This window comes from Passer domesticus, chromosome 5 (genome assembly GCF_036417665.1).
Source record: "Passer domesticus isolate bPasDom1 chromosome 5, bPasDom1.hap1, whole genome shotgun sequence".
Taxonomy (NCBI): domain Eukaryota; kingdom Metazoa; phylum Chordata; class Aves; order Passeriformes; family Passeridae; genus Passer; species Passer domesticus.
The window spans coordinates 31,058,437-31,072,071 of NC_087478.1; the positions used below are offsets into that span (position 1 = coordinate 31,058,437).

Consider the following 13,635-nt stretch of genomic DNA (forward strand, 5'->3'; position numbering starts at 1 on the left):
AGTGAAGCCCTTGCCCCGCCAGGACACTGGGCACTCCTAAGAATTTCATGTGCAAAGACATGAAGGTCCTTTCTTCATGTCTTTGCCACAGTATGGAGCCAAGCATGCTATACCTCTCCTGTGGCAAGATGAGAAACTCCTCCTGTCTTTGAAAAGAAGCAGAGAAAGAAATTATGTATTCCAGTTCCTGAAAACTCCCCTGAAAGTTGTCTTTCAGAGGCACCTGCAAGCACATGAGCTGTTCCTGTACACACACATGTAGAGCTTTATGCTGTTTCCAATTACCTGACTCATTAATATTTATATTTCTAGTGCTTGCTTAGTGATTGCTTTGGAGAAGGCCTCTGGGCACAACAAGGCTGCTGAAATACTCTAAAGCCACTATTCTGGTGGTCTAATTTTACTGAATTAATCGTATTATTTTTAACACAGCACCACAAATAGGCAAATAGAAACTGTTTCTGTAAGCAGAATAACACAGATTTCCATGGAAGGGCTTACTTCTCATGTTCAATGGCACCTGAGCTAGTCAGGATTTTCCTTACTGCCACCAAAAATAACAGAAATCAGAATTTTTAGAACTGATCTGGTATCCATCTCATGTATTCATATATTCCATCTCATGTATTCATAACAACTTAGTAAGCAGCAGTTAAAAGGATTTTCTATTGCTGGCAGTCTGTCCTATATACTACATCTAACAATGAGAAGCACCTGGCTGTCACCAACAATGGAACTAAATTACTTCAGTTGTTTCTGCATCACTACTCTACAGTTTAAAATTAAATGTAATGCTGAGCTTGCAGGCTGTCCACAGAGGAAATAGCTTGGAGAAGACACGTTGCCCCATCATTTTTGACCCCTGGAGCGGTATGCTTCTAGTTGTCAGTGCCTCTTCAGTGGGCTGCAGCTCCACTCCCATGAGACTCTACCGTGAGTGAATTCCCTGCTCTCGTTTAGGTCCTCAAGTGTGTTGCTTGGCTGATGAAATCTAAGCATGGAGCTATTATTAGCAGTTCACTTTATTAACTGTGCTTTATTTTAGGGCTAATTATATATTTTTTTGTTATGCCCACCCTCCCACTAAGGTGATGGCACTGGCGGTATGTATGCAATGTTCTGGTTTAATTAATCAGGAAAGTAACTTTTGCTATTGAAGTAGTGACTTTATAAGTTTACCTATACACTTGCAGTAATGTCTACTCCAGCTCCAGTAGTACTAACCCAAAAGTGAATGAACTAAACTAAAATGCTCTGTAATTAATTACTTTCCTGGTTTACATCTCAACACATCACTCTTTCAGAAAGGGCTTCAGCTGGCAGCTAGAAAGCTATTACAAACCAGTTTATAGTGACACTACTAGCACACAAAAACTGCCCACCGCTGGCTCCAATGCCCTTAAGCTGGAGATTTACTTCTCTTAGGATTCATTTTTCCCTGATGATTTCAGTGTATTCTTCATCTGAACACAGCAAAGTACAAGGCTGCACTGATGACAGACCACCACGTTTCTGTATCACAGCTGAACAACGTGCTACCAATTACTCAGGCCATGCCAGGGAAATGAACAAAGAAATGCACATCTCAGTGGCCAGCTCTGAGCCTCAGGACTGGTATCTGTGGAATCAAAGTCTTTTTCCCTGCTGTCCAGGATATCACATTCATCTCCAAGACAAGTTACTATGGCAACTAAACCTGGGCTTAGTGGATGAAGGCATTGCTGTGCAAGTCAGTGTTTATTTTGCTAGCAATATGGCTGGGATATGGCTGTCCATGTAAGATGAAAGCAACAAGGATTTTTTATCTCTCTACTCTTCACTGTCTTACCATGGACAAAAAGAATTACTTTAGCACCTAAAGTCATATCTGCTTTGATCTCAGCTTTTCTGCTTAACTTGGTACCAGTTGCAGGATATTGGAACAAGCTGGACTGAGATGTAAAAGCAAAGATTGCAACTCATGCTCTCTGTTCACTTTTCATGGGTGAATTTTTACCCAAGCCTGGCTTCATACACCCACAAAGAAGTGACCAGAGCCATCACTAAAAGTCCCAGGAGCAGGGCTCCAGCAGCACTGCATAGCTGCTGCTGAGACTGAACAGCCTGGACTGCCTTCAGTTTGTTGAATTCAGGTGACTCGAAAAGCTTTTCAGCATAGTAAGGACCACAGCAGACATTGAAATATACACCAAGCAAGCCTTGGGTGCTCCTCTGCCCCATCTCCCATAGTACAGATGGGAGCTAGAGAACCAAGGTGCCCAGGCTGCTTTCCATACCTTGGCCCTGGCCCTGCAACACTGCAATGAAGAACTTGCATGTCTCTGTGGTCAGCTACAAAGGCATAGATTTAAAAGATAGAAAAAAATCTCCAACAAACTCCAAACAAACTTACTTTGTTTTTTAAAGGCTGAAAACCCATGAGAATTAAAGTTAATAAAATTCTTTATTCCTGGAAACGAATACCAATGAACTGTGGCATTACAGTTTACTGGTATTACTCGAGTAGCCAAGAATCTTCTCCTTCCTCATTATCTGGAACACAAGATAATGTCTGTGTGATTAGGACCAAAGATTTAACTGAATGTACCCCTCATTGAAAATGTTTATAATGGCTTTAATACCTGCTGGCTGCCATAGGTATTGCTAAGGCATATGCTCTCCCAGAAAAAACAGGAGTTTGGAAAAGATGTTGGACGTTTGTTTTGTTTTTAAAGCCTGCAAACATTTGCTACCAAATTAATAATTTCTGCCAAGTCAGTGCTGGATATGACATGCCAGTAACCTGGAACTTGTCATTCACTGGATAACTAGAAAATGCTCTTCCATAGCACTGCACATAGCATTTGAGTGAAATGACTTCTTACTGATCCAACACCTTCTCTTCACACCTCACCTTAAGTGTTTCTTGAAGTGCCTTCAAAAGCTTTACCCAGCACAAAATCCTGCAGTAGCTGAGACTGCTGTTATTCCAATGAATCTTGTGCTCCTGCTTCTCCCTGGAAGGAGACCGGGTAGGAAAAGGGGAGAAGGGCCTCCTGCAGGCCTACAGATCATGCTTCTAACGAAAAGAGACAGGATGAACAGAGAGGACATGGCCATGGCTCCTGAACATGGCTAATCTCTTGCAGCATTTTGGGCTAGTAAGGTTCAGACTTCTCCACCTATCAAACTGCAGGGAAGGAGAACGTACATGGCAAAGAGTTGCCTTGCTTTGAATTCAGCCTCTCCTCACTACACAGCAAACCAGACTTAGGTTATCTGTTGCCTGAAATGATCAAACATTTTTTATTTTCAAGTGATTCTGTCAGAGAATTAATAATAACCTAAAGAGGGGATGTACTATAGATTGGCCAAATTACAACTTGTAAGCATTGCTCTTGCCTCTGGGAAGACATCTTCTGAGAATCTGAAGGAATGAGAACTTCAGAGAATGAAGAGAAAGCCCTACTGATTGCATGGCCCCATCTTTCGAGAAGACAGGAAAAAGAATGCTTTTCCAAATACTGCAGACTGGAGAAGCTTAGTAACTAAGTTAGTCTTTCCTCTAGAGACGTCTCTAGTATGAAGCACAGTTATTTGTCACCGTCATATTTTCTGGAAAAATCTCCTTGCTCAGGATTTCTCTCTTAGGAAGCTGAGAAGCCTTAGAGAAAAATGAAAACAGTAGTTATTTGATTTGCTGCTCCTGTGTTTTGCAGCTGTGGAATGTGTTTGGACATTATTTACCAAGAGGTGGTTGTTTCATTGGTTGCACATGAATTATTTTTACTTATTGGCCAATTTTGGGCCAGCTATGTCAGACTCTGGAGGAGTCATGACTTTTGAAGTAGTATTCTTTCTAGCTTTCTGTCTGTATCCTTTCTGTATTCTTTAGTATAGTTTAGTATAATGTTCTTTAATATAAGATCATAAAATAGTAGATTAGCCTTCTAAGAACATGGAGTCAGATTCCTTCCTTTTCCTTCCAACATCGGGGAACACAGCAAATACAAGAGTTATTGTTTATGCACAGATATAAGGAGACAGAGAAGGCTTGAGCCTGAGACTACCCACAGAAAACAGGGAAAATACACACCATTTAGATTACAAGATGAGTAGTTACAAAAACCAGAAAATTAAAGCTTCCTAGACAGTAAACCAAAGACTAAAGTAAACTAATTCTACAATAGCAATAGATTAGAACACTTTTTAGTTTCCATCCTTACACAGTGTTAGCACTTCTGGCAAAAACAACCCTGCTGGACTGCCTCGAGGAAGAGGTCAGATACCATGAACCACAAAAATGGCTCAGAATCATCAAATTTGACTTCTCAGAAATTCTATTTAAGCTACACTGCCAGTCAGCAGATATGTGGCTGTTTCCATGCCACTCTCATTTATTTCATAAAAGCAAATTAAACCCCAAATCTGACTTCCTATAATGAGAACTAACCATAAGGGAAGCAGCTGACAAGCACCATGACAAAGAAGAGGAAATATAAATGTAGTAAGCTTCAATGCAAGTCACAAATCCAAAAATAATTGAAACGGTAAACAAAGTAAATTTTCAATTTACTATTTTATTACACTGGGAGAAGACTCTTACGAACACACTCTCCCACAACCTGGTCTCCTGAAGTACCAATGAAGTTACTTCACCTGCACCTACACAAAACCATCACAAAAATGTTCACTCAATGAGCTCCTACCATTTAATAAGCCAAAATGCCTTAGCAGTAATTTTACACTAGCATAAAGGAGGAGAAAATCTATTCTGGACATGAGGAGGTATATTCAAGTAGAGTGTGAATATGCCCTGAAAACATAAGTACTGGGAAGCAAAAGCAAGGAGGCAAAAAGATGATAAAAAAGAGCTGATGAAGCAAAGCAAAAAATTCAGTGACCCTGCAAGTCTGTGGAGCCTTTGAAACATCAGGCTCTTTGCTTTCATGCCATGTTCTGCCAATAAATCAGGAAAGGCCCGAGAACCCATTTGCAGATTTAGTGAGGGTTTCAGGGTATATGGAAAAGTCAAATCAACTTGCAATGTTCTGCTTCTTGTATAACGATAAAGGCACAGCTTCCCTATGTGGCTTCATGCACAGCACAAAATGGAAGTGCCTGCAGTCTCTGAGCAGCTCCAGACAACACAAAAGCCAGAACAATGCTTGTGCCAAACATGGTTAATATCATCATATTGCATTACAGTCATTGTAGTGATATTGGACAAATGTTATGTTGCATGAGGCTATACAATAATTGGGCAGTAATCAGTAAAAACATTAAGTCCCTGTTTTACAACTGCTTCATCAGTAGCCATAAAACAACATCCTAATAAAGAGCATAAAACTAAAAAGAACTGAGGTTAACAAGGCGTGTCATGGCAGTTTAGACATAAAAGTCACTTTAGCAATATAGAACTGAAAACAATATTTAAAACAATGGCCAGAAAAGATTTATTACTCCATATTTCCAAAAGAAAACAAATAAAAAGCAGCTATTCCAATGGCCTAGTTTTCATAGCAAATATGTCATGCTGATAAGCAAAACACAGCGCCTTGATTCTCACCAAAAAAGCACTGGATAGCTGACTATAGCACTATCAGTCCCTAATCAGATAACCTTGCATGGACAATGCTAATCACTGAAAAGATGAAAGAGAAAGAAACATTAGAAAAAGTTTTGGCCGATATTCAGATATATGAATTTTGACTGTACAAATAGGTATATTTATGGCAGAGTCCAAGAATGATCAGACAAGCCATTCAAGAATGAAAGCAGTTCCTTCCAAGTTGTTTTTATCAGGCTCTGAATACATCACCTCATTTTTAGTAGGGTTCTGGTATCATGTGCAGTTAACATATAATTATTACAGAACTGTGATTGCATCGTTAGCAGAAGTTTAATTATATCATTGACATTAGTGATGCCATAACATCAAGCTCAATAATAGCTCATAACAAAACCTACAATTACCACAATTTTTCCTCCCTTTTACACCAACCAAAAGTGTTCAGCTTGGAGAAGCCTAATAGTCCATACAGAAGTGAGCTAGGGCTGAACCTGAAAGGATTGCTGGCTGGTAATTTAGTAATATGGTAATTAAAGTCTTTTCATGATGTAATTACACATCAACTACAAAAGGACAGCTGCTATACAACATTGCCAGGGTACGTGGCATGAAATGATTAGATTTGAGAAGCTTTGGTGGATAAACTGAATACCACAGACATAAGTCTGAGGTATAGCTGGCACCACACAGTACATTATTATTCAAGTCTCACACTTAACATTTCCTTAGTCTCATTGTGATAGTAACAGTTTGTTGCACATACCTTGGTCCTCTGACAGCAGAAGCTGTTCAAAACGCCACTTTAAAAGCTTCTGCTGTTTTGAAGTTCTCTGAAATTATAAAGCCTAACCTTTGGTTAGGTTTGCATGAACCCAAAATGTTCATTTCCCACTCAAAACCTTCTCTCATGGATTCCTATCTGTGGGAAACTTATTTGCAGGCTTTTTCCAGTGGGGTAGCAGAGAGGGAAGAAGAAGAATGAGGAGAGGGGAAAGGCACAAATGAGTAGGTGAACTCAAAGAAACTAAGAACTAAGGGTTTCATCATCTAGTTCCTACAGCAACAAGACAAAGGCCCCTGTTTGAGAGAAAAAACAAACCCACCCTTCTTCTCGACAGCAAGTAACCATTTCTTGAAGTAGTTTCCTTATTGTATTTCTCACTGCCCTCCCTTTTATCTGTACAAACCACAAAGTTGACTACACAAGGCATGAGACAGCAAAAATAAACTTATTTTTCCCAACTAACACATGTAAAATTTCTTGACTACATAACTGGGGGTCTTCAAAACACAGGCAGGCACTGTGCACCCTGGCAGGGGGCAGACAACTTCGGAGTGGCTTGTCTAGTCCTAAAATGTCAGTTTTGTCATGACAGCAACCTGGATGTTTTGCAACAGCTGTTTTTTTTTCCCTGTAAATGGGAAAGAGGGGATTTGGTGGGAGAGACCCAGACCAACTGATCTACACTTTAAAGCTTCAAAATTTCTTCTGAGCTAGGAAAGAACTTAGCTGAAAATGAAAGATTTTGGAATAATTCTGCTCAGCATACAAGAGACTTTCTGTGAGGTCCATTTGGGAAACACAAAACCAAACTATTTTGAATAATCTGGAGGGACTTTATTACCAACAAGATGTTAGGAACGAGAATTTGAATCCTGGTTCAAACAACACCCAATCTTGATGATGGTTTCCTTTTGTTTCCTCCCTCCTTTTTCTGAATAGATATTCTGGGTGGACTTAATGAACATGCAAAACTTCTTGAAGACTTAGTATGTTTAACTACAGTTACACCAATACTCTGGCACCAACTCCAGATCGCCACCAACAGCCGTGTCTTGCCCTTGGGTATCAGAGGCTGCAGTGGAGGTAAGGCTGCTCTCAGGGAGCACAGAAGGAATTCTCAGGGAACTGGAAGCAGCCAGTTCCAGTCATTTAAGAACAAAGATCTTGGCTACTCAAACATAAGTGCTGCATGACCAGTTTTACACAGTACACTTTTAAGAGACAATAAAGCAAATTAGCCAACTCAAAGAAAGAGGTTCAACTGTACTTCAAGTGCAATAGCACAAGAAAACACTATTATTCCTAATTTAATGGCAGAAGAGACAGAATGTAGTTCAGCTGGTAGCTCTGTTGACCAGATAGGTGATCACCTCACATATTTGCAGCTACTATGTGAGGACACACTTGACATTGGAAACAAAAAGGAGATTCAAATATGTCACTTGTCAATAGAAACTGGGTGAACAAATTGCAACACACAGAGCAAAATTAGCATCTTTAAAACATGCACCAACATGAAAAGAACAGGAATTTTATGCATAAAGTATTTATCTGAGTTCCTACACAGTGTAAGGCAGCAAGAGGCAATAAAAATCTTAGGTTTAAACTACAAAACCCTTAACTTTTGAGTGTTGTCTCTGTTATGTGGTGTGCGCACTACAAACCTGAACTGCGTATGCACAGTTCAGTGCATATGCACAACCTTAAATACAAACATAGCAGTCTTCACCTAAAGACTGATGTCTTAAGTTTTAGTTTTCATATTTTTCTGATTCTGTACTGTACTTCTATTTGTATGTAACTCTGAATTTCATATAAAGCGTTAGCAAGTTCTCTTCACAGTTCAGTTAGACAAAACAATACATTTCTATCCAGAGAACCAAGGACACCATTACAGTTTTAGCCCCAAAAAGTGTAAACAACAGTGAATTGAGGAGAGCAGTCCGGGAGGATGGGACTTCATAACCTGAAGCTGTAATTGGAAAATTAACCCCAATATGTAAATGGACCAAAACTAATAAAAGTGTAAAAACTCCTGACCAGTTGATCATCTTGGGTGCATTTTGGGTGGAGCCACAGCCAGGCTCTTTTACTGCCCAAGGTGTACCCTTTAAAAGGTTTTTAATAAGTACCTACTTTAGTCCTTTAACACTGTCTACCCTCTGTCCCTCTTTAGGCACAAGGACAACATGGTTCAATACCCTTGCACATGTTAATTACTCGGCTATTAATAAACAGAATACACGAGCAGTCAGTATTGCATGCAAACTGTTCTCCCTGCTCTGTTTATGCAGTGCGCTGCCAAAAGAAACATGTGAAGTCTAAAGTCTTGCAAGAAGAGCCTCATTGTCTACAATGATGGTAAGTGCAGAGTTAGAGAGGGGAAAAGAATTCAAGTTCTTTCCATCTGGAAAAAGAGATTTCCAGTATGCTCTTATCTTTAGCAACATCAGAAGACAAAGAAAATGCTTCTTATCATGAGTCTTCAAGAACCTAACTGCAAAAAAAACCACCAAAGCAACAGCTCCTGAGCAATAGCATTCAATTCTGAGAATTGGACAAGTACTTGAGCTAGAACAGGACAAGGCGAAAAACCTAGACAGTCTGTCTCCCTCTCCTCCCCCCTAAGGCGAGAGTAGCAGCTATTTGCATACTGATCACTACCTTCAATTACATGAAAATCTGGAAGCCAAATGGCCTATCAAGACTAAGCCTGGCAACAGGAGCCACAGGACTTCCTATAGAACAAATGTAGCCCCACCAGCTGCTCCGGATACAGTCACCTGTTGTCAGTGACTCAGTGTTCACAATTCTACTACACGCCCAACACCTCTTCTGTTTCAACGGCTTTTTAGCACCTTTCCACTTCTCTGCAAACATCAAGTAATTCAGAAACTGCTACAGGACCAGAAGTGTTATCAGTTTCCCTGACTGCAACCACTGGTCAAGATACTGGAACACCATCCCTGGCACTTGCATTAATTTCTGTGAGAAGTGCTAAGTGTCCAGCCAAGAAACAGAATCTTCTTGTGATGCTGTCTGCATTTAAGGAACTCTGTAACAGCAGGCCTGGGCAGTTTGGGGTGAAGGATTAAATGGGGAGACAACACACTTACCTGCTATCACCAGCGTTTGCCACATAAAGCTTCCCCAACAAATACACCACCACCAGAGCTGTGCAGCCACCAGAAATGTTATACACAGTCCTCTCTCGCTCTATTTGCAAATCCTGTGGGAGAAGAGAACAAGATTTATAAAGGCAGCATTGCAATTAATGCTTGAGAAAATGAAGTCTCCTGTAGAAACCAAAAATACAATAGAGTATTAAACTGTATGTCCCACTGTCTGCCTTTTCTTGCAGCTATGGCCACACGAGCTAAGAGAAGAGCAGAAAGTTGAGGAGTACCTATTACTTATACAAAAATGTTTGGGAAAAATCAGGTCAGGAGACTGTAAAACATCAGGTACTAAGGAATAAATAGCAACTCTCATGGATGCAAGAGATTTTGCTATGGCAAAAGCACAATGAAGGCAAAGATAAATGAAGCTTAGCAACAGGTACCTGGTGGTATAATTGGAGAGTGCTTTACACAGACAGCAGATAATTAATGACTCAGCTACAATATGAATAACTATCTACTTCCCAAGAGGAATGCTAGGATCGTGTGGTATACACCTTAAGAAAAACAGCAAGATGCAGTTGTGCCACAAGGCTACCCTTCAGAAACACAGGGAATGAGTGGACGCTAAACTGATTCTGAGTGCAAGAAACATTATATGTTACAAGAGTCCTTCTGCTTAACAGAAGTGGAGAATGCAAATTATACTTTTCACCAACAGTCAGTAAAGTCCTGGAAAGAAAAAAACCAAACACATAAATTCACACACACATACACACATATATATATATATATAAAATACACATACAGTGGCCCAAGAAAGCTTGCAGAACATACAGCAAGTAAATAAATGAGCTACTTTCACTCATACATTTTAAGCAAACACTGAAGTGTATGTGAACGAATTAATTCTGCTGTCTGTAGTTTAGCTTCAGGTAATAACACACTACAAATTAACCTTTTCTCCTGTGTCCATTTCAAACTGGTCTGTCCTTATAACATTGGATTCAAACAGGGAGCATCATTTAACATCACTATTGCACAGATCTTTTCCAGCTAAACCCTGCCTACTTACACGTGGTTTTAATTATGAACATATATTGGCCTGATCTGTACTTCGGCCATTTTCATATCTGCACCGAGCAAGAAACAGCTCAAATTTTTCATGCCTTGGGGTATGAAATTTGGAGCTTTATTTTAGAGCTAAATTTAGCTGAAGAAAAACACTACAATAAATACAAACCATGACAGGTGCAATTTGATTGAAAATCTGCAGAGGTGGGAGGAGGTCCCTGTCATACACTTTGTCTCCTACAAATTTCAGGGGAGGGAGGTGACCTGGTGCAGCAGCAAGGATGCTCAGCAGCACTTGGGCACTGTCCTGAGCCAGTGGGCAGAGGTGTCTGTCACAAATAACTTTCTGGCTCTGCACTGACCAATGCACATACATCCCATTTGTGCCATGGACACAGTGCTGAGGAACTGTCCCAGCAGGCCATCCTCAGCTGTGTGTGCAAACTGCATGTGGCTGCCACAGGGACATGGGTTCTACTGCACACACCAACTTTTTGTGGGGGATGGGTGGTAAGGGCCAGGACGAAAACACCTCCAAGCTACAAATCATATCTTGCAGAACCTTTGGTCACAGACATGGGCCTGTTATAAATGCCTCTTTATCTAATCTTGCCATAGAGAAGCTGATTCTCTTCCCCATGGCTTCTGTATATTTTAAAATTAAGCTGAAAAGAAGAGTTCAAAGGAGTATAACATTTCTAACCATCAAAATAATTTAAACTTACAAATACTACAGATTTTCCAAGCACTGCCAGGAATTTTAAGAAACCTTCATTTTCACAGTTCAGTATATCCTCCAAGACAGTATATCCTCAAACAATGTGCAATTCCTCACCTGGTTTCAGCTCTGTCATACATATACTTTGCAAGTGCTGGAATGTCTAAATTAAAATCTATTTCTTCCAATAAGCAGATTTCAGAAGCATCTATTATATGAGAGAAGATGGATAATCCTTAGGGCCTCTTTTGCAGAGCTTTCTTGACTTAAACTACATCTGTTTACTGAGTTTCCTCAAATCATTGCTGTTGTTGGGTTCTCCCATCTAGAACTTCAATTTACTACCAGGACTTGTTAGAATACATTGAGTGCCATGTATGTTTTGATAGTACATGTTTTGCTTGACATTTTCTTTTTCAACAGCAAGGAAAGAAGGCAAGGCTTTCAAGCCTTTCCTCCAGGATCTCAACCAAGGCGTTCAAGCTCAAAAAGATTTGAGGGAGAAAAAGAAACAAAATAAAACTAAGCTCCCCAATGCCACCAATTCGTTCTGATGTGGAGACATTGGCTTTTAATGAAATACTTTGTAACAGTGATGCTGGGAAAGTAGTACGAACATGGGCAGAAGCCCCAAAATGCCTCTAAAGCCTTTATGAGTGTAAAGGTCTCATTCTAGACAGAGAGTATACAAAGCTTTCCTCATTTTCCAGCGGGAGAATGATTTCTGAGCTAGCATTATTTTTTTGTTGTTGTTGTTGGTTTTGGTTTGGGTGGGGTTTGTTTGTTTTCGTTGGTTTTTTTTTCCGCAGGAGCAGTTAATGTAGCCGGAGCTCTGCCGTCCGTGCCGGGACGCGTGCTGCAGCGGGTGGCAGCCGCTCCCAAGGCTCTCCTCAGGCCTGGTCCCCCTTCCCTGGTGCGGGATGCGGGAGAGCGGGAGGGCAGCCTGCAGAGGGCACCGCGACGTACCGAGCAGGTGAGGGCGAGCAGGGCGGCTTTCCGCACGGAGCCCGGCCGGGGAGCCGCGGGCCGGGGCGAGGCCGGGCCGGGCTCCCCACAGGCAGCGCCCGCCTCGCCTGCCCGGAGCCGGCGCGGGCCGCTCCTGCCACCTGGCGGCGGCTGCGCGCAGCGGCACCGCCGCTGACACCTACTCGAGCCGCAGGCCAAGGCAGGGCCGCCTCCGGGAACCAGGTGGGCTTGGAATGCCTGCGGAGAGGGACACTCCATGACCTCCCCGGGCAGCCTGTCCCAGTGTTCTGCCGCCCTCAGCGTGATGAAGTACTTCCTCAGGTTGAGGTGGAACTGTGGTTTAGTTTATGGCCATTTCTCCTCATCCTGTAGCTGGGCAGCACTGAAAAGAGTCTGGCACCATCCTCTTGGCACACGCCTTTCAGAGATTTATGCACATTAATGCCATCAGTCTTCTCCAGACTAAACAGCCCAGCTGCCTCACCCTCTCCTCATACGAGAGATGTCCCAGTCCGTCCTTCCTGCCCTGTCCATCCTTCCTGCCCTGTGCTGGACCCTCTCCAGAAGCTCCTTCTCTTTCTTGTACTGAGGAGGCCAGAACTGGACACAGTTGCGTCTAGTCACCAGATGTCCCAATTTTCTGGTATTTGTGGGTTTTTTCAGTCACATTTCAGTTGATCCTATTTCCTTTCCAGAGCGTTTGTAAGTCTTTCTTTCTGGGACGCAAGATTTCGTTTCCCTTCCCGAAAGGAAATTTCATTTTTTTGTGGTGAGGCCCAGGTGTGGCCTCACCAGGGCCAAGTGGAGGGGGAGGATCACCTTCCTCAACCTGCTGGCCACACTCTTCCCACCCTCTCTTCATCTATATTTACCCTCAGAGCAGCAACCTTTCCTCCAGGATCTCAACCTTGCTATGACAGAAAGCAGCTTTACACATACAGTATTAGGTATCTGGTTAAAAAAAGTTTCAGAAAGCATAAACATAAAATTAACTCCTTAGCATGCTTTATATCAAATGCTTGTAATTCTATTTAAACGCTCAATTCTACTAGCAATATAATGAGAGGAAACTTTCAAAAAAGTGAACTGTACAACACATGCCATTCTCTCAAGACTGTTCATATAATTGAAATGACACCAATCTAGAAAAAGCACCTGTCTAGATTTCATCAAAGTAAAAAAAAAAAAACTCAATAAAGAAGAAAGTCATGATACAATGAATGCAGATGTACACCTCCCAATAAATCATACAGACGAATTCTGTGCCTTTTCTTCCCATCTAAAATGAAATAGGGCTCAGAGTAGAAAAGGCGCTCTCTCCCTTTAACCTTTCTTGCAAAAACATACAGCATCACACATGTATACAAGGTTAAATACAGGGAAAGGAAAATAATTTGATATTTCTATCCAATAGGGAACTGCA

At 41.4% G+C, this 13,635-nt stretch overlaps 1 protein-coding gene across 1 annotated transcript in view; it reads right to left on the reverse strand.

Moving 5' to 3' along the window:
- PPM1H (protein phosphatase, Mg2+/Mn2+ dependent 1H) overlaps window positions 1-13,635 on the reverse strand; it is a 131,605-nt gene that overhangs the window by 47,934 nt on the left and 70,036 nt on the right. The window contains exon 4 of the mRNA XM_064422545.1: window positions 9,452-9,564. Coding sequence (XP_064278615.1) covers window positions 9,452-9,564 — 113 coding nt within the window. The remainder of the gene's footprint in view (window positions 1-9,451; window positions 9,565-13,635) is intronic.